General features: G+C 44.2%; 1 protein-coding gene and 1 long non-coding RNA gene across 15 annotated transcripts in view; one reads left to right on the plus strand and one right to left on the minus strand.

Moving 5' to 3' along the window:
* Positions 1–26327, plus strand: part of PRMT8 (protein arginine methyltransferase 8) — a 104468-nt gene that overhangs the window by 56153 nt on the left and 21988 nt on the right. For all 14 annotated transcript variants that reach the window (XM_038576496.1, XM_038576501.1, XM_038576502.1 and 11 more), the window contains 4 exons: positions 6455–6610; positions 9911–9974; positions 23596–23738; positions 24365–24452. In XM_038576496.1, coding sequence (XP_038432424.1) covers positions 6455–6610; positions 9911–9974; positions 23596–23738; positions 24365–24452 — 451 coding nt within the window. The remainder of the gene's footprint in view (positions 1–6454; positions 6611–9910; positions 9975–23595; positions 23739–24364; positions 24453–26327) is intronic.
* LOC119866436 lies at positions 5649–22380 on the minus strand. Its single transcript, XR_005379749.1, has 4 exons — positions 22238–22380; positions 17513–17636; positions 15220–15435; positions 5649–12714 (listed from the first exon to the last, which is right to left on the minus strand). It is a non-coding gene; the product is annotated as an uncharacterized LOC119866436 (long non-coding RNA).

The following is a 26327-nucleotide window of genomic DNA, read 5'->3' on the forward strand; positions in this document are numbered from 1 at the left end:
TTGCCATTTCATGCTACTAACCAGCAATGTCCTCCTATGAATAGCAATAGAGTCATTAGAGCCTTTAATTCTAATCAGATTCCAGAAAACTCAAAATCAATTCAGGGAATATATCCTTATATTCTCAGTATCAAATTCTGTATCAGTCAGCGTTCAACCATGAAAGTAGATTCAGTAGAATGGATATATAGATATAACCGTACAGAGAATTAGCTTATGTAATTGTGTAAGGCTGTTGTCTCCATGTCTGATACCAGAACTTGAAGTCCACAGGGCAGGTAGTCAGAAAGGAATATGAATGTAAATATTGGGGAATCAGGAGTAGCTAGAACCAATAAGCACAAGCTTGAACCCTATGTGGACAGACTGGAAGACATGCCCATTCTATTGCCTTTGACTTTGGTGGTAAGCATATTCTATAGAGGCTGGGTGTTTCACCATGGAGCTAAACATACATAACCAGCCCAGGAGACAGAGAAACAGAAGAAGGCCCAGCTGCCGCTTCATGTCAACAAAGTGAGTCAACATATTGTCAATGACAGGTGGGCACATTGTCAATGACAGGAAAGAGTCCTGCCTCCTTTTTACCTTCCAAATCTCACAAGAATCTCCTCTGTGGCCCACTTTAACTGGTAACATAGTAGAAAGAGAATTCTGGGAAATGTGCATAGCCTGGCCAAGGTGACACATTACAAAGCTTAAAAAACATGAAGCAAAGTCTATAGAAATAGAAGGAGAAAAATACAAATCCCTAACTATGGTTAAATTTTTAAAAATACTTCTCTTTTGATAATTGATAGAACAAATATACACAAGATTAGTAAAATGTGGAAATTTGAATGATACAACCAAATAACCTGATCTAATAGGCTTTTGCAAATATTGGCTCCCCAAAGTAAAAGAATAGACATTCCTTTTAAGAACACATTGAAATATTCACTAAGCTAGATCATATGCCAGGCCATAAACAAACCTCAATACATTTCAAAAGACTGAAATCATGCAGACTATGTGATTTTGATCATAATGAAATTAAAAGTAGAAACCAAAACCAATAAATTATGTAGAAAATCTCTAAATATTTGGAAATTGAGCAGCACTGAAACAGGGTCAGAGAAGAAATAACAAAAGAAATTAGAAAATATTGCACACTGAATGATAGTGAAAACACAATGCTGTGAGCTGAATGTTTGTGTCTCTCTCAGCATTCATATATTGAAATCTTAACTCCCAGTATATTGGTATCCGAAGGTAGGGCCTTGGGGAGGTTAGTAGGTCATGAAACTGGAACCCTCACGAATGGGATTAGTATCCTAAGAGGAGACATGACACAAGAGTCCCAATAAGTGAAAGAAGGCAAGAGAGTGAGGTCAGAGTCAGAGAGAGAGATTTAAAGACAATGGAGACAGATGTTACAGTGATGCAGTTGCTGGCTTTGAAGGTGCAAGGAGCCATGAGCCAAGGAATGCAGATAGCGTCAAGGAGCTGTAAAAGGCAAGGGGATGGATTTTGTATGAGATCTTCCAGAAGGAACACAGCCCTGCCAAGACCTGATTTTAGGTCTATGAGACCTGGATGAGACTTCTGACCTCCAGACTGTGTGCTAACATCTATATTGTTTTAAATCACTAGGTTTTTTTGTAATTTGTTGCAGCAGCAATAGAAAGTAACAGTCTCCTAAAAATTCTGCTAAAGTTATTTTTTGTTTTTCCCCATATTTAAATATTTATTTAATCTTTATTTTTTTAAAAATATTTAACCTTTAAGTAATGTTCTATGTCCTGTGAGGTTATGGTTCGGCCAACATTTTCTCACAAATCGTTAGGCACTGCAGTATCATTTATTAGATAATCTATCTTTCTCTCAGCAAAATAAATTTATAATGTATTCTGGAATCTTGAAAAAATAAAAAGAGATACGAGGGCTTGGCTTTTCACTCTGTTCTCCACCACATGAGAATACAAGGAAAATATGACCATCTGCAAACCATGAAGCAGGGCCTCAACAGAAAATGGATCTGCTGGCACCTTGATCTTGGACTTTCTAGTCTCCAGAACTGTAAGAAGTAAATGTTTGTTTTTTAAGCCACCCTGTCTGTGGTATTTTGTTATAAGTCTGAACTAAGAAACATACACATGAAAATTTGTGGGATGTAATTAAAGCAAAACTTAGAGGGAAATTTATAACTTTATTTATTTATTTAGAGAGAGTGGGGAGAGGTAGAGGAAGAAGGAGGGAGAGAATCTTAAGGAGGCTCCAAACTCAGTGTGAAGCCTGACTTGGGGCTCAATCTCATGACCCTGAGATCATGACCTGAGCCAACATCGAGAGTCAGACTCTTAACTGAGCCACCTAATACACCCCAGAAATTTATAACTTTAAATGCTTATATTAGACAAAAAGCAAGGTACAAAATCAATGATCAAAGCTTCCACTTTATGAAGCAAAGAAAGCAAATAAAACCCAAGTAAGTTTGAAGAAGCAAATAGTAAATATAAGAACACAAATCAATGAAGTAGAAATAAAACGAGAGAAAATCAACAAAGCTAGAAGTTAGTTTTTGAAAAGACTAATTAAACTGATAACCCCTAGTTAGAATGATCGAGAAAAAGTCAGATAAAATACAAATTATAATCACATAAAGACAAGGACATCAGTAGAGATCATATAAACATTTGAGAGGTAATTTGAGAATATTATGACAATGTTATGCCCATTTGATCTCTTAGCTGAAATGGATAAATTCCTTGGAAAAACACTTGGTCAGAACTGATGTAGGAATGCATGGAAAACTAAAAGATCCTTCTGTCTATTAAAAAATGGAATCTTCCCACAAAAAGGACTCCAGGCCCAGATGGATTTACTGTTGAATTATATGTCGAATATTTGAAGAAGAAAAATATGAGGAGAGAAAACTTTCTAACTTGTGTGATGAGCTCAGTCAGCATAACTTATTACCAGAGAAGGTAAGAGAACATTAAAGATTAACATCTCTCATAAATATAGATAGAAACATCTGCAACAAAATATTGGTAAATAAAACCCAGCAACACAGTGTTGGTTCAGCGTTTGAAACCAATCTATGGAGTTTATCATATCAGAATAAAGGAGAACAGTCACATACCATTTCAATGAATGTAGAAAAAGCATGTGACAGAATTTAATGCCAATCATGACAAAAGCTCTCAGCAAATTATAAATAGAAAAGAATGTCTTTATCTGATAAAAGACATTTATAGAAAGCCCACAGCTAACATTATACTCAATGATGACATTTATATTATTGGAACAAAGAAAGAATGTGTCTTCTCCTATTTTATTCAATGTTTTATTGCCTGGCAGTCCTTGCCAGTGCAGTAAAACAAAAGGAAAGAACAAAAAATATAAGGCATACAGATAGGAAAAAAGAAGTAAAATTCTCTTCATTCATAAGTGGCAAGATTTTTTACCACCAGAAAATAGAAAAACAAAGGAATCTATTAAAAAATCATGCTATAATTAATATGTGAAGGGAATAAGCCTGCAAAACAGAAGGTCAATATGTAGACTGACATAAGACAATTGAAATACGAAATTTAAAAAAAAAATCATATACAGTACCTTAAAGTAAAATAGTTGAGAGTCAATGTAACGAAAGAAATGCAAGACTTCTAAAACCTATATAAAACATTGCAGAGAAAAAACAAAATAAAACAAAACAAAAAAAAGATTGCAGAGAAATTAAAGAAGACCTAAGTAGATGGAAGGCTGTGTCAGTGTTCTGGACTGTAAGACTCAATGTTTGTAAGATTTCAATTCTCTCCAAATTGACCTACAGATTCAGTACAATTTCAATCTACTTCAGGGGCTGTTCTTTGTGAATCAAGAAGCTGACTCTAAAATATATATGGAAATGCATAGGATTTAAAAAAAAAGAAAAAAGAAAAAGAACCCCCCCCCCCCAAATACCAAAACCTCGTAAAAGAAGAATTAGGGCTCACACTACTTTATTTCAAAGTTAATATAAAACTGCAGTAATCAAGTTAGTGTTGAATTGGTACATTAATGGAACAGATCAGAGAAGTCACAAATATATAGTCAATCGATCTTTGACAAGGATGGCAAGGTAAATCAATGGAGGAAATGGTAGTCTATTCTATAAACGGTGCTTACATCATCTGCTTTATATAAAAAAAATGAACTCACATTCCTAACTTACACCATATGAAAAAAACTAATTTGACATGAATCATAGATTTAAAGGTAAAAACCATCTGAAAAAAAAAACACAGAAGAGCATCTTTGTGACCTTCAGATAGACAAAAATTAGGCAGGACTCAAAAAAATTCTAATCATTAAAAAAAAAAAAACACCTAAAAACTTGGCCTTTATCAAAACTAAAAAACTGCTTTTCGAAAGACAACATCAAGAAAATGAGAAGGCAAATCTTAGATTGGAAGAAGATATTCACAATATGTATGTCTGACAAAGGATTTGTTTCCAGAATATATAAGTTCTTACAATTCAATTAAGAAAAGACAAATAGGTAAAAAAAAAAAAAGTGGACAAAAGACTCAGACACATCATAGAAGATTTATATGAATAGCCAATAAGCACCTGGACCAGTTATCTACATCAATGATATCAGGGAAATGCAATTAAAACTGCAATGTGATACGAGCTCATATCTACAAGAATGAATAACATTTTGAAAAGTGATAATACTAAGTTGCTGGCATGTAAAACAGCTTGAGAGCTCATTCATTGCTGGTGGGATCATGAACTAGAGTAACTATTTTGGAAAACTGGTAATTTCTTATGAAATTAAACACCTACCAGCAAACCGACTTCTAGGTATTTACCCAAGGAAAATGAGACATATCCTTGAAAACACTTATACAAGAATGTTTGTACCTGCCTTATTTGCAACAATCCAAATACCCATCGACAAGTGAATGGATAAATGTCCATACAGTAGGATACTAGTCAACAACAGCAAGAATAAGAAAAAAGGAACAAACCTTGGATAGGTGCAAAAAAGTAAATGAATCTCAAAAACCTTATGTTGAGCAAAGGAAGCCAGACACAAAAGTGTACATACCATATGATTCAATTTATATGAAGGCAGAAGGAAGCTTTAGTGATAGAAGTTAGATGATTGGTCACCTGGGTGGGGATGGGGATTGACTGCCAAGGGGCATTAAAGACTTTCTAGGGGTATAGAAATGTTCTATATCTTGATTATAGTGGTGGTTACCCAGGTATATACATTTGTCAAAACTCTTATCTTACCATGCATTTAAAATAAGTGCTTTTTATCATATGAAAATTATGCTAAAATTATGCTTAAATTATACTGTTATCCCACTACTATTGGTTATGAGTTAGTCAGAAGCATTGGGGTGCCTGGGTGGCTCAGTCAGTTAGGTGTCTGACTCCTGATTTTTGCTCAGGTCAGGTCATGATCTCAGGATTGCGAGACTGAGCCCAAAGGTCAGATGCAGAACCTGCTTAACATTCTCTCTCTTCCTCTCCCTCTGGCCCTATGCCCCTGCTTTTCTCTCTCTGAAAAAAAAAGAAGAAGAAGAAAGAAGAAGAAGAAGAAGAAGAAGAAGAAGAAGAAGAAGAAGAAGAAGGAGGAGGAGGAGGAGGAGGAGGAGGAGGAGGAGGAGGAGGAGGAGAGGAGGAGAGGAGGAGAAGGAGAAGAAGGAGATGAAGGAGAAGAAGAAGAAGTGTTTGCTGACAATTTGAATGGAAAAAGATCCCTGCCTCACCACTATTTGCAAATTAATCATATTTTCCTTAGGTTGGAGACAGTTGTAAGGGGTAACCTACTTTCTTTTTGGTCACAAAGGACTTAAATAGTGGTGGATAAAGAAATATGTTTTCCATTCTTTTAAAAAAAGCAAACAAGAAGAGTATGCACATACACACACGCACACGGAGAGACCACAAACCTCCTTTAACAACCTGTTTGATGACAGTTCTATCACTGTTGCAGAACATTCTGTTTCAGGTTTAATTTAAATCCCTCAAGTTGCATTGCACTCATGTTTCTTTTTGTTCTTTGGGAGATGGAAGCTTTCCCAATGCTGGACATGCATTTCTCCTCTTATAGAACAAAATTATCTTTCCTGGGTAGAGTTTTAAGGCTGGAGTTGTTTGTAAGTATGTAGGTAGCCCCTAGTCCAGCTGTCCTACAATACTCTCCTATGGCCTACCTACATCATTGAGGGGTTTTTTTTTTTAATTTAAGATTTTATTTTTAAGCTCTCTCTATACCCAACACAGGGCTCAAACTCACAACTCCAAGATCAAGGGTTCCATGCTCCAGTGACTGAGTCAGCCAGGTGCACCCATTATTGAGATTCTTGAAAAATTTGGCAGAACAGTCCTGGGGTTTTGAGGTCCATGACCTCGGTGTACTCCCAGGTGGCTTGAATACACTGACACGGCCTTTCCTTTCCTTCCACAGGAAATGCTGAAGGATGAGGTGCGGACACTCACCTACCGGAACTCCATGTACCACAATAAGCATGTGTTCAAGGACAAAGTGGTGCTGGACGTTGGGAGTGGTACCGGGATCCTTTCCATGTTTGCTGCCAAAGCAGGAGCCAAGAAAGTGTTTGGGGTGAGCATGCCACTCCCTTCCTGCCCATTGGCTTCTTTTTTTTTTTTTTAAGTTTTTTTTTTTTAAGATTTATTTATTTATTTATTTATTCATGAGAGACATAGAGAGAGAGAGAGGCAGAGACACAGGCAGAGGGAGAAGCAGGCTCCATGTAGGGAGCCCGACATGGGACTCGATCCGAGGACCCGGGATCACACCCTGAGCCGAAGGCAGATGCTCAACTGCTGAGCCACCCAGGGGTTCCCCTGCTCACTGGCTTCTATAGAACCAGCTCCTCATTGCCTTACATCTTCTTCTGTCCTTCCTACAAGTGCAAACCCAGGGCCATCCCTTGCTGGGGCCATACCCTCGAGGACAAGTAAAGAAAATTAAATGTATTCTCAAGAGGTGGGGGCAAGCTCCCATGGCATTGGTCCTGGCTCCTTGCCCTGACAAATGCTGACATTTACAGAGGATTTTTGACTTTCTGGAAATCATTCCGGTCATGATTACCTTAGAACACTTAGTCCTACCATCAGCTTGAGAAGCAGTGCAGTGTGGTTATATGTGTGAGCTTTGGCTTGAATCTCTACTCTGTGTGACTGTACCTCACTTTCCTCATCTCTAAAATGGCCATAATAACAATACCTCACCCATGGAGTGATCGTCTAGAATTAATGAGTTTAATACATATGTAAAATGCTTAGAACAGGGCCTGGCATATGACTAATGCCCAGTGTCTAATATGAATATAGTTGGGATGAGGCCCTAGGGGATGAGAACAAGATAATCTCCTTCCTTTGTCCTTTAAAAGGCAAGTTGGTAGGTTTAAATTCTGCTACTCTGGCTGCTGCAGCCCCTCCAGATGGAAATGGAGGCTGACCCTCTGGGAAGCCTCCCAGCTTTCCTCTGGCTCCCACTACACAGCTGTGTACTGCCTGATGACAGGGAGGCTGGGGGGTCTGGAGCTGGGAAGAAACCCTAAAAAAGAAGAGCCCCTGAGTGGCTGGCTGATATTTGCAAAATGCAGAGGGTCCAAGGCTGGAATATGGGAATTAGTCTTGATCAAAATTTAAGACACACTACAATTTAGCTCCCAGCATGTGCATGAGACAGCTGTTTGCAGAGACCCATGGGAGCTGAGCAGCTCTTGGTGGGGCTTTGTTCCCTGTGCATTTAGCTGCATTGTCCTGTAGCCTGTGCTGACAGCCCCAGAGCTTCCACATCCCCTTGGCTACCCCTCACTTGGCCTCAGAGGCCTATCCCTGAGTCCCCAGCAGGGACAGTGTTCCTCCTCCATGCCTGGCTTAGAAAGTGTCTGGGCCTTGGCTGTAGAGGGTCTTCTAGAAACGCAGGCCATCCTCAAGGCATATCCACCACAGACTTGACTGGAAAAGCTATGGGGTACTCAGCTGAGGCACTCGCTAAGTTGATAGGCCAACCCAGATGCCCCAAGTCAAGTCCTGCCCTCTCCACCTTCCAACTATCCTTCACTGTGCCTTCCTCACCAAAAGGGAGGCTTCCCAGCAAGGGACAGATTCCATGTCCAATGAGGTCAAAGAGCCTCTGGAGGGGACTTGATTTTTCTGGCCATCCCCGTGCTTTCCTTCCCAGCACCATCTCTGAGGCCTCTCCGCCCCCATCTGGCTGGGGCATGGGTAGCTGGGCTGCCCTTCACTGGTTTCCAAGTGGCCAGCGGCTTCCTCCTACTAAGGCGCTGTCAGGAGGCGCCCACTCGGCGCCTTCCAGCTGTGGTGACTATCCCAACTGTCCCAATCTGTCTGCTTCACGGTCTTTTGCTGTCACAGCTCTTTTATAAACAGCTCCCACATTTAGCTGGGCCTCTTTCCTGATGGCTCATTTCACAGTTTCTCCTGTTCCAGGTTCCCTCTTCTACCCGCTGCTCTTCTCCAGAAAGAAAGAGCCAGGGAGAAAGAGGGAGAGAAGGAGAAAAGGAGGAGAGGAGAGAGAGAAGGAGAAAGGGGAAGAGAGGAAGGGAGGGAAGGAAGGAGGGAGGAAGAGAGGAGAAAAGGGGAAAGGGAAAGCGAGATGGGAAAAGAGGAAAGAAGGCCGCCAGGATGCTGGGGCTTGGGGGCCCTCTGCTCTGAGTGGTTCACATGCTTTGGCTTATTTAATTCTCCCAATGACCAAGTAAAACAGGGACTCTTTCCTCACTTATGAGGAAACTGAGGCACAATTGGAGAGTGGTCAAGGCTGAATGGGAATCCAGGCTGCCTGGCTCCAGATCATGCTTTCCTCACTGTGAAACTCCACAGCCTCTTGCAGATGGATGCCAACATGGCGAGCAGGGGGAAGAATTGGAGCAGCACAGTCCCAGAGAAAGTGGGATCAGAGGCCACAGGAAAGGGCCCATCCTCTTGGGCTCTGAGCCTGGTGGAGGTCTATCTTCTCTGATGGAACCATGCTTCCTGACCCTGCAGGCGCCCTTACCCCTCCCCAAGGCTTTGATGGAGGCTGCAAGCAGCTCCCTCCAGTGCTCCAATGCAAATACTCTCCCGGAGGCCCTAGGGACAGTCTGAGGGGGGTCCGGAGTGTGGAGGTGAGTGGCAGCCTCTGTGGGGGCCAGCTGAGGAGGTGAGAGCAGCTGTTAACAGCTGCCTCTCTGGCTCCAGCATCCTCTGGCCCTCCCCTGATACATGCCCCAGGCTGGGGCTTGATCTTCCACTATTCCCACAAGGCACCCTCTCAGCTGCTGGTCAGCTCATTTCTCACATATCTTGGCCCTTCGGTTAGGAGATTTGGGGAGTTTGGAAAGACTTGGAGATTAAAAGAATTAATTATCTCAAAGGTGGGCATCACAGAAGGGATGAGAGTTAGTGTGTGACCTGTATGGTGGGATGAGTCTCAAGATTGGCCTTGAGGCCGTGATGTGGCATTTCTCTATCCTGGAATTGGGAGGTGGGAAGTAAGGAGAGTAAGGTCCCTGGATACTCACAGCAGCTCTGGCTACGGCTTGCCTTCCCATGTCCTCCTCCGGGAGGATCTCATCACATTCTCCTCTGGCCAGGAGGAGGCCTGCCAGCTTCTCCTGAGTCTCCCAACTTGAGGCCAGGCCCTCCATTGTGAAGCAGTGGCTGAGAGTCACCCTCATGACAAAAGCAGACAGATTCAAATGCAAGAGCCACTGGCCTGCTGATCAGGAGGGCTGTTCTGCAGTTTTCAATTTGTCACAAAGTAATGATATGGCTGTGGGCAGGTCACTGTACCCCCTTAGGCTCAGCACCTCCATCAGGTAAATTGGTGCTAGACATGCTATGATCTTTTTTTATGCCTCGCTCCTTTGTTCTGTGCTCTTTCTAGATCGAATGTTCCAGTATTTCTGACTACTCAGAGAAGATCATTAAAGCCAATCACTTGGACAACAGTAAGACATACCTCCACATATTTTCCCGTGGATGGAGGGGGTGAGGGGGCTTGCACTTTCTTGTTTGGGTGGTACAGACTGACATAAGAGGGAAGAGTACAAACACTTGGCCTTGGGATGGTGGAGCCCAGCTGAAGCCCTATTTGGAGGACTGTATACAGGGTTCCAAGGTTCCCCATCCCAGCCATGTCAGCCAAGGGCACGTTATTCCCAGCTCCGCTTCCATGGCTTAGCCACTATTCCTTCTGCTTGGCCCCAGCTGGAGGCATTCTATTGAGTTTTGCAAAATGGCAGCTATTCTTCCTCTTCTTCCCTCTCCGTAACCCCCAGCTCTACCTCTCCCCAAAGGCCAACCAGGGGCATTCTAGCAGACCCCAGGCTCTGCCTTTGGAAGAACGCAATCCTCTACTGCTCAGGTCCTCTATGGCCCTGTTGCTGATGATACTGTCTTGGCAATTAGGCTGCCCTAAGGAATGGGACCTTCTCCAAGTTGGAGTCTGGTTATAAAGAGAGGTGCCCTCTCTTCCCTTCTTCCCCTCACTGCTTTCCCATGATTGCAACATTTCCCAGGCCTTTCCTCCTAGAACCTAGCTTGAACACACTCACACCACAAGTGTCTTCAATCCAAAGAACCCCTTGGATCTTTTATCAGTCAACCTGATGAGATTTAGCTCCCAAGTCCTATGCTGAGCTGGGCCAGATCATGTAGGATTTGTAAACTAGGAAAACAAAGTTGATTTTTTTTTTTTCTAATGGTGGTTGGAGGCATTTGGGAGAACTTGATGCAAAAGAGAAGTATTTTCTATGGAGTATGGATAAGAATGGTTTGTAGGCAGCAAGAGTGTAAGCAGAGACACATTAAGGAGGCTATTTCAGTGCTCCAGGGATGTACTGTGGCATGGATAGTGGCAAAGGTGGTGGCAGTGGAGGTAAAGAAAAGTGACCACTTTAGGCTAGAGGCAGGGGACTTGTTGATGGAATGCACATGGGAATGATAAAAAAGACAGGAGCAAGGGCTATCTTGCTGCCTTGAGTAATGGGTGGGTGGTGGAAGATTGAAAGTAGAGCATTCCTAGGGATGATAGGAGAGAGAAAGGAATCAAACGTTCTTTTCAGCACATGTCAGGTTTGAGATGGACATCAGTAAGATGTGTCAAGTAAGACTGGGTATATGAGTCTGCAGTTCCAAGGAGAGCCAGAGTGTGGGATATACAGCTGGGAATAATCAGCATTTGGATGTTATTTGAAGCTACAGAATGACATCACTTAGGAAAAAGTATAGCTGGAAGAAAGGAATGGGTCAAAGATAGGGCTCTGGGGCATTTTAACATCTGGAGGTCAAGAAGAGGAGAAGGGGCCAGCAAGAGGCAGAAAAGATACACCTAGTGAGGCTGATGGGCATTCAGGAGAGAAATGTACCATGAACCCAAGGAAAGAGGAAGGGACAGCTGTAGAGAATGCTAAGAGATCATGTAAGGTAAGAACAGAGACGTGACCATTGAGTTTGGGCATATGGAGGTTACTGGTGTTCTAAATAAGAGCAGACTCAATGTAGGGGTAGGGAAGTCCAGTTAGATAGGTTAAGGACACACTGTGAAGGGAGAGCTATAAGTAAGTCTTCCTGCTGTTTTGGGGAACAGAAAAATGGAGCTGTAGCTACAGGGGGATGTGGGTCCCTGGCAGAGAGTTGTTTTTGAAGGATAGAGATATGGAAATGTGTGTGTGATTCAATTGTCCAGTAGACAGGGAGATAAAGGAAAAAGATACAGGAGTGAGGCCCTTGAGTTCAGAGCACAGGTGCAGAGGTTATCCTTTTCCTTGGAGTAGGACCACTTGAACCACAGAAACAGAAGGAAAGTGGGGAGTGTGGGTCCAGATAGAAGTGAGGTGGTGGTGGAAAGCCTCTGGTTTATTGCCTCCTTTTCCTTTTTGAAGAATAAGACAGTTACTGGCAGAGAAGAGGGGGATGAGAAGAGACAAGAGAAGGGATGGAATGGTCTTTTAGAAGGAGGGAGGAAGGCAATACAATAGTAGGCCTAGTGGGCATTGCTGGGGAATGGTCAACACCTGCTGGAGGAGTCAACATAGACAGGCAGGAAGCTTAGTCCACATGCGAAGTCCCCCTTACCATGCTCACCAGCTTGAGTGTAAGGAGGGCTTCCGGGGTGGGGACTCTGACAGGAGAGCACAGAAGCTGATTTCAATAATGGGTCATGGAATCTAAGCTGGGTAAGGCAGGAAGTGAGGAAGGGAGGGGGTGATGGAGGATGAGCGACATTAAAAAGTTAGGGGTATTGGTGGACAATAAGCAGAGGTCCAGAAGCCTCTTTCCAGCCTGAGAAAGGGAAATGTTGCTCAGATGCGCCTGACCTCTGGCTTTGGTGTCCAGTCTCTGTTGGTTCGCTCATGGGAGTGAGCTGTTTTGTACTCTCCTCAGAATGTACCTGACATGGTCAGACGAGCGAGGTGAGGTCTCTACCTACCTACCAAAGATGGGAAAGAAACTGGCCAGTTCTTTCTCTGTAATGGTGAAACAGCCCGACATCCACATGTTTTCATCTGCTAGCCCTTCCTCCAGCTCCGTACCACAGGCAAGAGTCTTTCCCTTATTTAGCAGATGTGGAAGCTGAGGCTAAGAGAGCTGAGCTAGGGCAGAACCTGTGGTCTTGGCTCTTGCTCCTGTACTCTCTCCCAAAGTGTGTGTGCCTTGATGTGGAAGCCGCACCAGTAGCTGCCAATCCTGAAAATGAAAATTAAAACCTCTTAGGAGAGGAGATTGGGTGCAAATAAATATCCAATCAGACATTCTCTCAGCCCTATCCCTGGGCCCTAAGGGGCCTTCGAAGGACGTTTAGACCATTCCCTGCCTCTATACAGGTTCACTTGGGCAGCGATGAGGAGAGAGGCTGTGCCCAGCCCCCTTACTCTTTATCCATCTCTTGCTGCCAGCTCTTAGGCTTTAGAACCATAGTGCCCCTGGCTTGCAGAGGGTGGCTTCCCGCAGCCACTGGTAGAAGTGGTGGGCCTGAGTGGGAGAGGGGACGAACATTAGCTGAGGAGTGCCTGACCTCAGGAGGAGGGCAGGTTGGCTCAGTTGCCAGGAAAATGAAAGCCCACAGCTCCTCATCATGCCCTCTGGCTCACACCTGAGGGACCTCCCCCTCCCCTCCCCTCCTTTGCTTCAGACTCCTGTACATTGTTTTATTCCCCTCCCTTTCCTTCTTCACCTCTTTCCTTTAACCCTCAGAACATTCCAATCTATAGAAAAGGTGCGAGTTCCTCTTTTTCTGAATGCTTTGAGAGCAAGTTGTTGACATGATGCCCCAACAGCCCTGAATACAGGAATGCACGTGTCCTACAAGCAGGGACATTTCCCTGCAGAGCCACACAGTGACCATCAAGATCAGGATACTAATGTTCTTGCATTGTCATTATCTAATGCTCAGATCCTACTGCTGCCTGCCATTTGTCGAAATAGCATCCTTCACAGCAAAAGGATTCCATTTCAAACCACATGTAGCATTTAGTTGTCACATCTCTGGTTTACTTCAGGCTGGAGCAGCTAGATCCTCCTCAACTGTTGTCGCCTTGATGCTTGAGGATTAAAGGCCAGAGTTCTGTAGAATGTCCCTCAGTCTGGGGGCGTGGGATGCTTCTGCACTGACCAGCTCAGCTGAGATGCTGTGCCCTTCTCCCCACACATTCTTGGGGATGTGCAGTTTGGCTTTGTCCTGTCACTGACAGCATTGACTTTGATCACTGATTGGGGCCATGTCTGCCAGGCTTCTCCATGGTCAAGTTGTTCCTTCTCCTTTTGTAATTAGTTAAGATTTTCTGGGGGAGGCATTGAAACCATGTAAATATTTTGTTCCTTATAATTAATTTCTTATTTTATTCAAAAGGTTAAATCTATTATTATAATACTTATTATGATACACAAACTGTGCTTAATTTGGTCATAGGACCTCCTTTCAAGCTGGCCTCTGCATCCTTTTGACATTCTTCATGTTTTTGTAAGCTTTCTCATTTGTTGGCACAAATGTTCCTGGCTCATCTTTTATTTTACATGGCTTTGTTTTAGAATCAGTCATTTCTCCAAGGAGTCTTGAGTTCATTTAGTGGACCATGGCGTTTTAAAAAATAGGATCTGGGGCTAAGTGTGCTCATTAGTTTTAGCACATGCACACACACCTTTACACAACGTGTGTTTCTGAATCTATCTATCTATAGATACTGTCAGGTGTGAGTTCACCTGATACCCCAGCTCTAACCAGCACCACAGGGTACTCTAACTTCCTCCCTTCCCATGTTGGAGATTCCTTTCTCTGATAGTGAAAAACCTGGCTCCCACTATTCTTAATATGTTTACTTATTGAATCAATCCCCCCATATGCGTGCCATATCCCATTGTCATTACCTCCTACCCTATGCAGATGTGTCTGTCACCTGCATAAGCACTCTCCTGTCCCTACACAGACTCCAGTTTGCCGAGCCAGGCCATTTCCTCTGCCAGGACCCTCTCGCCCCCTTGGACTTCACCCTATCACCACCTCTTCATTGGGATGCCTTGCTTACCAGCAGTCAGGCTCTCATGTGCTGTGCAGGGCTGCCCTCACTCTGCTCAAGCTTTAATCCCCCAAGCTGGCCCCAGGTGGTAGCCACACACACCTCTTCCCTGGGCTGCCTGAACATCTGGTTTGCTCAGTCTCACCTTATGGCTTTAGGATGGAATCATTCCATGCTCTGTATTTTGATGGCTCACACTTGACTCTATGCTAGTGAGCAAAGGCCCAAGAGGGACAAACCATTGTCCCCAAGTAAACAAACCATTGTCCTCCCCATGCCTCATACCTGGTCCTACCCCTCATACCCAGTGTACTGAAGAAGAGGGAATGCCAGGACCAGGGGCCTTTACAAGGCAAAGTTGTTCCCACTTCTTCCTTCCCGGGCATTACAACAGGCAGGTGGAGCCGGGGAGGCCACCCAGGGCCCTGTGTGAGGCACCCACTTGCTCAGCCTTGGTGTGTGTACTGGAAAGAGGACAGCTTGACTGTACAAATGCTTCCATGGAAATGCTTTTGAAATGTTGCAACAGCCAATTGTGTGGGGCTCGGGAGTGTAGGTGTAGAGACATAAATAACAACACAAGACATAAAATACCTGCTACCCAGAATCAATCAAGGCCTCTCCCCCTCCACCTCCGCACCCCTCCTGGGGAGGGGTTTATTCACATGGAGACGCACACCTCCACGAAGCCACCTGCAGTGGTCACGCAGCTTCACATGGCTTCTTCCACACGCGTGGCCCACTCACGTGCTCAGAAGCTCCTCTTTGATCGAAGCACTATGATTTCCTCTCTTTCCTTGCTGAGGAGCTAGGGCACTGCCAAGATGCCTCCAAAGGTTGATCTGTTTGTGTAAGTTGACATAGAAGCTCAGGGATTGATGAAATTTTTATAGTTCTAGAAACAAAAGAATTATAACCCATTTACTTCCCAGAAAACTAAACAGAGAAAGTGTATCCCTCCTTTCTTGTCTTTTTTTTGTACCTGCATGCATCCTAAAGCATGAGTGTCATGGTTGAGGAGGCCTGAGCGTAATATAGCACAACAGAGTGGCAGTGGGCAGAGGAGGGGCAGCTTTGTACTGTCACCTCACCTTTCTGGTCCTCTGTCTGCTGCCTAGAGAGGAGCTATGTCCCTGCACAAGCCTGTAGGCTTAATGCGGGATGCAGGAGCATGTTCCTGGAATGCCTGGTGCCGGGCTTTGTGTGTAGTAGGTGCTCAACAAGCATTAAGTGTAGGTCTTTTCAGACCTCGTGCTCTACACTTTGCTCTTTCTTGGCCACATACACTGAGACTTTCGTAGATGATGCTTGAATTCTCCACTGTGGCAGGTTTCCTTCTGTGGCCTATGGTCATGCCATCCTGCATGGTGCCCCTGACAGGGACCCCACCACCAGCCACCTGGGAGCCATGGTTGTGAGAAGCATTTGCTTCTTGGGTGGGGGATGTCTGCATACCTGCAGTGTTGCTGACACTCCCTTTCTTTCCTCCGGGGCCACGTGGAGTAGAAGCCTCCTCCTCAAGCGGCAGCCCCTTCTCCCACGTCCCCCGATGGCACTCCGCCCCCCACCAGGTCCTTCACTCTTTGCTTTGGTTTGAGTCACCGTATCCCCTCTCACCCTTGGAGTCATGCTAAGACATAAATCCAACCAGGCAACTGAAGGGACCCAGATGCTGTGCTTCTGACACCACAGCCTCAGTTTCCATTAGCAATCATGGAAAATGCATGTCACCTGGCACCGAGCTGGCATCCACTACAATCTGTTGTCCATACCCATATCTGTTGTCTATTGGAGTTAGCACCAAGTGGTAGCTCCTAGCCTATGTCTTAAATCCAAACTGATAGTCACCTTTTTTATTCATATTAGACTTCACGCTGGTAGATTTGGTCCTCCTTACAACCGCTAGGACTCCCGAGAGCGTGGCTCTCCCAGGGTCGTCCTTCTGTGCTTGGTGTTCCATATGTGTGGTGGGTGCCCTGGGGTGAGCGTGCAAGCACCTGTCGGCTGGTCTGCGTTCAGCTTTGATCAGTGCCTTTGAATACAGCCAAATAGCCAGTGTTGAATCTATATAATAACATGGCATATCCAGGAGGATGCCATGGAAGCAAGGCCTCGTCTGAGTCTCCATTGGAAGCCCCCACATGGTTTACTACAAGCACAGGGGGAGGCTTAGGGGGCGGTGAAAAGCACTGACTCTGGAACCAGGCTTCCTGATTCACACTTAGTTCTGTCTGGTTAGCTTGTGATCTTGGATACTTTATTTTCTGTGCCTCAATTTCCCCATCTGTGAAATGGGAACAATAGTGGAGCATACCTCACAGGGTCATTGTGACAATTCCGTGTTACTATATGCAAAGCCATGGTGTGCCGAAACAGGCTCCTACAGGCTCCTCCTGAGGGCTAATTGTTAAATTTTCAGTATATCTGTGAAATGGATGAAGTCACTTTGGTGGCTTGAAGCTGGCCACAGTGGGAATATTTATACCACAGAAATCAGCAAATGCTGCAAATCAGGGCTACTTCCCCTGGAACCCTAGCTGTTAAGTATCTACTAGCATACCACTGTGTAAAACATGACGGTATCCCGTGGGCAGTAAGCAGCCAAAAATGTTAGCTATTGTTATTATTATTTCATTTATTAACTTGACTAATAGCCCTGTCAAAAGAAGAAATGAGATTAATCAGATCTAATTGTTTTTAATGAACCTGTGCTAGTGACTCCTGGAAATTGCTACTTCCTTTCCTAACTGCTTGTGAAACAGCCTATTAATAATCTTAGGGCTGGTTTTCCCACACTCATTCCTTCAGGCATTGTTGTCCCACACTCCACTTTCCACACCCCATGCCAGGTGCTGGGCACCAACCACAGGCTCTGGTGAAGCTCACCATCTCACAGAGAGGACAGACACAAACGCAAGTAAACAGACATCATGATAGAATTACAAATTGTGAAAGGTCTTAGAACAACTCACAATGGAGTCGTTGAGAAAACTGGGGTGTCCACTTCCAACTCAGGGGTCACAATGGCACGCCGGAGCTGGCTCACACCGCTCACACAGCCTGGCTCTTTTCTTCTCAATTGTGCACGGGTGACATCTGGTGCAAGCAGAAATAAGCCATGGTGGAGACATTTACACCCCAGATACCAGTGAGCACCTTTGCCCCACTCCCAGAGCCAATTGTTAGACCCTGACCAGCACAGTACCGGAAGTGAGGAAGCTTCTGGAGAGAGAGCAAGGAGGCACAGAACTGATTGACAAAAAGGCCAGCTGCTGAGTGGACAGAAGTGTGCACACAGAGGGACCACCCGTGCCCAGTTCCCTGAGATGGGAGACACGTTGTGCTTGTCCCATGTAAGCTCTAACTAGCGAATGACTGACACTTGGGATGATTTTTGGAGTCCTGGAGCCTAGGGGAGGTTTTGCTGCCTTGTACATTTGCACTGATTTAATCACCCTGTCCAGTACCACTGCCTTCCTAATCCCTGCCCCACTTGGCCAAGCCTGCACAATCCTCTGTCTGTGGCCAATGTGTGAGGTATCTACCCAGGCTGTGCTGTGCCAAGGATCCTAAGAGGTGGGAGATAACTTGGGGTGCGGGTGACTCCCAGTATGATTTGATTGCCCAAGTGTTAGTTCAGCCAGGGAAGGTCTCTGGCCAAAGCTAGCAGGATTTGGGAGCTCTAGCTAAATAGACTAGGCCCTCAAGCCTCAAGGGAGCCGGAGCAGGCTAGGACACGAAACCAGGCAGATTATGCACTAGAGCCAAGGCAGAAGCTCAAGCCCTATGCTCTTGGGCAAAAGGGGGGCTGGGGAAGCAAGCAATATTGAAGTTTCTACTATATTGAGGCTGCAACATGCCCATGGCTCATCTATGCCACTCCAGCTATGGGGTCCATTTCCAAGTCCTACCAGATATTGAGGGTAAAGTTGTTGTCCTCTTTTGCCCACCACTACTGGCTCAAGAATGGGGCTGGGTTTGATCTTGTAGGAGAGGCTTATCCAGGTATCTGGACCCTGGAGAAGACAAGTGTGGGAAGTTGAGGAAGAGCCAATACCAGGGAGGTGGATGGGTTCCTTCTCTGCCACCCTGATGGCTCATGATGGCTCTACGACTCCTCAGCCTACTAACAACCTGACCAGCCTCAGGAGAAGGATGAGTCAGTCCTTGGCCTTCCCTGATTTCTTTTCCCCATCATTCCCAGGCAGTTGCTTGGGAATAATAATAATAATTATTCCCAATAATTATTATTGGGAATTATTATATAATAATCCCACAAGGTAGGTAAGTCAGGTATTATATCCACTGGCAGATGAAGGAAGGGGAACTTCTGGGAGGCAGGTGACTTGTATCAGGTTATACAACAGGCCTAGCTTTTGGCTCTACCTTTCGATTTCTCTAAACTCCAGTTTTCTCATTAGGCAGATGGAATAATAAAACCAACCACACAGGTTCTTGTGAGGGTTACAGAGATAATATAAGTAAGATTGCTCTGCAAGCTGCTATTCAAATGCTAGTAATTTTTTGCTATCATAATTAGGACAAGTTTGAGGATCTTTTGTCTTTGAACCCAAATACCCTTTTCTTTTTTTTTTTCAAAATTGCTTATCCATCCATTCATTCATTCAACAATGATTTTTGAATGTTTGTGAGGAGTCAAGTGCTCTGCTAGGTCCTGGAAACGGGAAGCTAGAACCGACAATTAAGAAGAGGAGACCATAGCCTGGAGGCAAGTCAGGCCCTTGGAAGGTGTGTGGCAATGGTGTGGGTGTTGCCAAAATAGGCTTGTGAACAGCTTGGCAAAGGTAGCTGAGGGGTGGCTAGTGGCCATGCTGCAGTGGGGATGGCATCAGAGAGGCTCTACTACTCAGAATGTGCTCCCTGCCTCGCACTCATGACCCTCATGCCCACTGCTCTGTGGCACAGAATCTGCTCTGGGGAACAGAAGAGTCTAAACTGGACCACTAACTTTGGACCTTTGGGGGGGGGGTTGACTCTGATGGACATGCTGGAGGCCCAGATGACATCAGGCTAGCCCGATTTGTTGTTGTGTTAAGTCAGACAAATAACCTTAGAGAGTCAGATTGGCTAGCTTTCTGTAATAAACACTCAAGATAAAAGGAAAACAAATCCAAGAAAGAAAAAAGTCTGGATGTCTAATTTGAAAACTTGAAATTACAGAGGAAAAATCTCCCAATTTAGAGTTTAGAGCGTATTTGCTCCTAATCGTGCACTTTGTTATGATTGATCATTCCAATATTGGTAAGCCAAAGTCCTGTTATCTGAACAAACTTTCTATCATCTCTATGGAATAAAAACATAGCTTCAAAGAGTGACCTCAATGCAGCCTTGAGCTGACACAATGTTAGTGTTGTGGGGTCTGGATTGGGAGTAGAGTTCTACTGCCCATAGCTGCTTAGAATCTGAGTATCTAGTATCTGAGTGGCTAGGATGCCCTTCAAAAAGCTTGAAGTGGAGAAGGTTCAGATGCCCACTCAGTTCTTGGAGCCAACCCATTGCATTGCACTGGCCAATAGCCCCCAGTTGGTTGCTATAAAGCCCACCACAAGAGGTAGCATTTTGCAGATTAAGAAATTGAATCTGGGAGCTTAAGTGGTTGCTGGTGGTGACTATAGAAAACAGGAAGAATATCCCTGATGATTCAGATGGGCAATTATATTTGGGTCTGTGGAAAAAACGTGGCCTTTTTTTTTCTTTTTTTTAATCAGCCTCAAGGAATTGGTGCAAATTAGAGTCAAACTGGACATTGCAGGCACTGGTTCTTTATTGCTGTCAGCTACTTCTACCAGTAAACTTTGCAGAATGCCTTTTACATTCTCAATATAATATTTCGAGAATTAAATCATTTTGGCACTGCAGAGCATCTTTGGGATTTTTAGGTTTACTCCCCCTCCTTTTTTCCCCCCACAATAAGGAAACTGAGTTCCCAAAGGGAAGAAATGTTTGATCAAGGTTTGTTGTCAGCTGGAACAAAAACAGAAGTTGTCTGCCTCTAAAACACCAGCATAAGGTTGTGAAAATTGAGCATTGTACAGAAGCACCTGAGCAAGGGGATGAGTGGGGTCTGAAATCCAGTCCACAGCTGGACTGAGGGGAGGCCTGCCTTTTTATCTTTCTCAAAGGGCCCATCTACTCACCAAACAAAGCAAGAGCTACATCTGCTCCAAGAAATGTTTGGATGCAGAAGGTTGATGTTAAATCAACAGAGGCACAGACTGTTGATCTTTTTAAAATAGATTTAATTGATTCCTTCTGTCTTTCTATGATTCACTGTGTGTATCTCTCTCATCTATCTACCTATCATCTGTTGGACCCCTAGTGTTCAGGATATAGCAACTAATGCATAAGTGCTACTGCAGAGAACAGGGATAGCATTCATTTATGCTGGGGACACCCCAGGAATATTCTCATCTGTGAGACTAAACTATAAGTTCTTGTTCATCTCTGCTTCTTGAAGTCCTACTAGAGTCCTATCCCTGGAATCATCCCTGGTGAACCATATACTAGTCACCCAGAGTGGAGACTGGGGGGCACCCCGGGTAGAACACATCTTCTGAGCCACATAGAGGTCATGATCTAATGCAGGAGATGGAGCAGACCTATAGTCGCATGCAGACATTAGGGAAAGCCTTCAATAAATGTGCAAAGCAGGGCACCTGGGTGAGTCAGTTGGTTAAGCATCTGCCTTTCACCCAGGTCGTGATCCCAGGGTCCTGGATTCAAGCCCCACATCAGGCTCTCTGCTCAGCGGGAATCTGCTTCTCCCTCTCCCTCTGCCCCTGCTCCTACTCTCTTCTCTCTCTCTAATAAAATCTTTTTTTTTTATAAAAGAAATGTGCAAAGAAAGAAGAAAGGGAGGCCACCTTGAGAGCATCACAATAAGTGAAAGAAGTCAGACAGAGAAAGATAAATACTGCATAATTTCACTGAGAAGTGGAATCTATAAAACCAAACCAAAGCAAACCCAGACTCATAGATACAGAGAACAGATTGGTGGTTGCCAGAGGTGGGTTGTGGGGAATGAATGAAGGAGATTAAGAGGTACAAACTTCCAGTTATAATATAAATAAGCTGTGTGGATGTAATAATGTGCTGCATGAGGAATATAGTCAATAATTTGTATCAACTTTGTATGCTGACAGATGGTAACTAGACTTATCGTGATGATCAGCTTGCAATGTACATGTACAATGTCAAATCACTGTGTTGTGCACATGAAATTAATATAATATGATATGTCAGTTATTCTTCAACAACAATAAATATTTGTAAAAGTAAGACAAACCAGGCTTTGCACTCAAATAATGAGGCAGGTGGGTCAGGCATGTATTTGTCAGTTCTTTTTCAGAATGAGAAATAAGTTAGGCACTCTCAGCATTTTCAAAAATTCCTTACTTTGTCCCCTTATGAATCTTCTTGGTTCATCTTGGGCCCTGCTCTAGTTTGAGTTCCTGCTGTTGGGTTGTGGAACTTCCAGAGGAGCAGAGGTTTGAAACCTACTCCTCCCACCCCTTCAGAACCTTTTAGAGAAGCCTAGGCCTTCCTGTTCTTACCACTTAGGCGTAGGGCTCATGAGTACGAGCCAGGAAGGCCGCACAAGCCTGGGCTTCACTCTAGAGTGATCAGGACTACTGTGCATTTGCAAAGTGTCTGACTGCTTACGGAGGAGATCTTACCTGATTAAGACTTGATTAAACACCAGATATTGGAGAGCGAGTCATCGTTAGAGGCTGCTAATGGACACTTCATCACCTGTATTATCCAATGTGAAGACATGAAACAAAACCAGTGACCTGTGTGTCCTTTGTCATCCAGGAGCCTCTAACACAAATGAATTTTTGTGAAGCTCAGTTTCAGGACAGATGTGTTCTCTTTGTTTGTACATGCTTTTGTTTGTTTGTTTTTCACTCCTGAGTACAAGCTATTGTTCAATTTTCCCAGCAAAGCTCAGGCATGGTGTGATTTTTCAGAAGATGGTGCAGAAAGAGAATTTCAGAGCATGAATATGTGTATCCTTTCAGAGAAAATGCTCAGATAGAATCAGCCAACCAATACATCACCTTGTCAATTTCACAGCAGCATCTAAGATAGTGCTTGCTATGATCTTTGTAGCAACGAATGCAAAAAGAGACTCCAAAATTATGTGTATGACTATGTCAAATGATCAAAAACCCAACTACGAAGTTTCTCCTGCCATGGAGGGATAGAAAGGTCTTGGAAGTGACTTATGAGCAAAGGCCACTAAGAGCAGGAGAATGGTTCTGGCCTTATCCCCTCACCTCTCCATCAGCTGGTCAGCAAGGTGATGTCTACCTTCTTTTGAGCCTCGGCTATGAGCCTGGCACTTCACATTTGCTATTTCATTGTTATCAGTTCAACTACCCATTAAGTACTACTTTCCCTGGTTCTGTGGGGAATTGGAGTTCAGTAGATCAAGTAACTTGTGCAAAGTCATATAGTTAACAATGAGAAGATCAGGACTTAAACCCCTGACTACCAAGCCCATGCTCTTATCAAGACACCAAATTACCTTCCTTATGGACCTACTGGGGAATGAGCCCTGGATGTGAACAAATGCAAGAACAAGAGGCATCCTTGCTCTTTGGATCTGAGCCATCACGGTGGCCTAAAATGGGTTGGGGACCATGATCAGAGTGTTAGAGTCATAGCATATCAGAGCAGGTCTCTACTTCAAAACCCATCATTCAATCCCTTTAAGCATCAGTTCTAAATGAGAATAATAATAATGTACTTACTTCATGGAATTGCTGGGAAGATCACATGATATGGTGCATATCACAGGCTTGGCACAGGGCCAGGACATAGTCACTGCCCAGTACATTTTAGGGAGAAAACATGCAAGTAGCTCACAGTTCTCTTTGTATAGTTAGCTTGGTGAAGGGTGAGGTATGTCACATCCTAAAAGCAGAGTCAGAACAGGGCTAAAACCTGTAGGTCTGGCCCTGATGTGGGGTGCTCAAGGTTTCAGGCTAGGGTCCCTGCAAAGTGTGGCCATGGGGTTCTTATTTTCCAGTCATCACCATATTTAAGGGTAAAGTAGAAGAGGTGGAGTTGCCTGTGGAGAAGGTAGACATCATCATCAGCGAGTGGATGGGCTACTGTCTGTTCTATGAGTCAATGCTCAACACGGTGATCTTTGCCAGGGACAAGTGGCTGGTAAGTGTCCTGCATGCTGTCCCATTGTTGGTCTGCTGGCTGTCCTGCTGCTATACCCCTGGCCAACAGTCTAGGAAGAAGATGAAGTTCCAGAGGAGGCTTAGGCTAGAAGGTCACCTCCTCAAGACCCCTCTCCTTAAACTAGATCTGCTTCAGGGGACAGAATGATGGTACCCAAGTCCAACATGTCTCCCACATTACTCTGTAGGTCAAATCTTGGCCTCTTTGGTTATAATCTACACCCATTCTCTGTTGTCAAGACAGAAATCTATTCTGGTCAACAGGTACCTAGGACTTGGTTAGCTGCCAGAGAGCCAAGCATGCTTCTGATCTTGGCTTCTCCAGGCTAAAGGGTCATGACACCTTTTACTTATGCTTACTGAACTTAGTTTTGCCCCAGTACATTTGTTCTATTATCTCCACATAGGTCCCTCAAACTCTCCCTGCTCCCAAGTAAAAGTTGAGCATTACCATCTTAACCCTAACCCTGGCCAAGGTGACAGTCTGCTGAATGAGAAATGCTGGCAAGGGGATGCCTGTCTGGTGACTCTATGTGCAGTTCAAAATGTAATGTCTTTGTCAGGTGAATAGATTACGAGACCCATTTCCCCACAATTCATCAACAGAAACCTGGAGGGCTTATGTTTCCAGACCGGGCAGCTTTGTACGTGGTAGCAATTGAAGACAGACAGTACAAGGACTTCAAAATCCACTGTAAGTCACCTTTTAAGTTTTTGTTGGGCATTTTTTTCTTTTTGTTGGGCATTTTTTTTCTTTTTCATGTTTGTGGTGGGAAGTACTACAGTGGCCCTGAGGTGAGCATCCAGTCTCATGAACACAGCTGCTATGCCTATGGAGGAGTTTACCTGTGACTTATTCTGGATTTTTCTCTCTATGTGTTTTCTTCTGGTCCCCAAAAGTGGGAGGTCTACAGAGAGAAAATAAGCAATGAGGTTGATGTAAGAGACATATCCTGGAGTGAGAGAATGAATGCAATGTGAATGAAAAATGACTGAAGCAGCAGAAGCTAATTTTTGTAGAGAACATCAGGCCAGGGGGCTGGGAGCCTGTGGAGGTTCAGTTATCCCAAAAGTCCACAACAGGTGTCAGAAATGGCAGATCGCTAGCCAGGTTGACCATTCTGAATCCCGCTACTTCATGCTACTTGATTTTATCAAAATAATAGTAACTCTTCTTCATGTTAAGTAAAATATATATTCTTTTTTGAGGTTATTTTGGAGGAATGGATGGCAGTGGGGGTGAGGAGACTTTGCACATGCATATATGTGCACACATGTACATGCATGTGTTTGTGTGTGTGTGTGTGTGTGTGTCAGGGACTCATATCCGAACCTAGATTCATACTGTTCAATCAGATGAAAACTTGTTCTTTTAGGGGAAAAAAATAGCCAAACAAACAAACAAACACCATCTTCAATGTTTTATCTGGTCTGAAAAGGATGCTTTGTTCTTTTTAATTTAGAGAGCAGCATTTCTCAGTGACACAAACTAGGTCCTCAAGCTTATTCCAAATGCATTTTTGTCACTTAGAAACATCCATGTCTCCTCAACCAGAACTAAACACTACAAAGGAGCAAAGAACCCCTCATACAGGCAAGCACATACACAATCCAACCCAAAGTATGATGCAGAAACTCCACATGATGCAAAGGGGTCAGCAGATTTGGGGTTCCTGCCCCTGCAGTAGTCAAACCTTCCTTGGCAAGATCACTGTGGAGGGATTCACAGACTGAGGATGATCAGTGACTTCTGCCCTGAGAGGCTGAGACTCAGTAGGTTGACAAATTGTTGCTCCATCAATTCACACAACTGCCATCTAATTATTGCTAGTGCAACCTCAGCTGGACTGCACTATGGAATGTATACATTTGTTTGTGTGTTCATTCCCTTCTGGAAATACAACATCAAAGCACAAAGTTCAGAGTCAGATTCAGAACACAGAAATGGGACAGTTATGCCACTAGTCAATCTGGTGTCATTTCTAAAATTCGTTAAGCAATGAGAGGGAGGGTGGCATCCATTAAATGATCATGTGCCAGCCCTGGGTTCAAACCCTACCTGGATGACTGGAAGCAAATTACCTAACCTCTTTGGCCTCAGAGACAGTATCATCAATCCCTGTGAGGATTAGGTGAGATGAGGTATATCAAAGGATGTGACGGCTCTTGGTGGTACATGGCACCAGACTGATCTATGCTCTGAACATGTGACTAAGCCCTTTCTGTTTGTAGTTCTGGCAAGTGAGCCTGACTGCCAAGCTTGTTGGCCTCCAGTGGCTCAGAATCTAGGACAGATGTGCTCTCACCATAGATTGCAGAAACAACTCAACAGTGAACATTGATCAAATGCATGTATAAATAGGACATATTTTTCCCTGGAGCTACATTATAATGCTGCTTTTGGAGTTCTTGCTGTGTAACTATACCAAATAGTGTTTTTGAGGAGAACCTTCAGGTGCGTTCTTCATTCTTATGCGTAAATATTTATTGAGCCCTGACCCTGGGCACAGCTCTTTAAGGAACTTCCTCATGGTTTAAAAGCAAACATACCTTACCCTCCTCCTTTTTC

Source organism: Canis lupus, chromosome 27 (genome assembly GCF_011100685.1).
Source record: "Canis lupus familiaris isolate Mischka breed German Shepherd chromosome 27, alternate assembly UU_Cfam_GSD_1.0, whole genome shotgun sequence".
NCBI classification, from domain to species: Eukaryota; Metazoa; Chordata; class Mammalia; order Carnivora; family Canidae; genus Canis; species Canis lupus.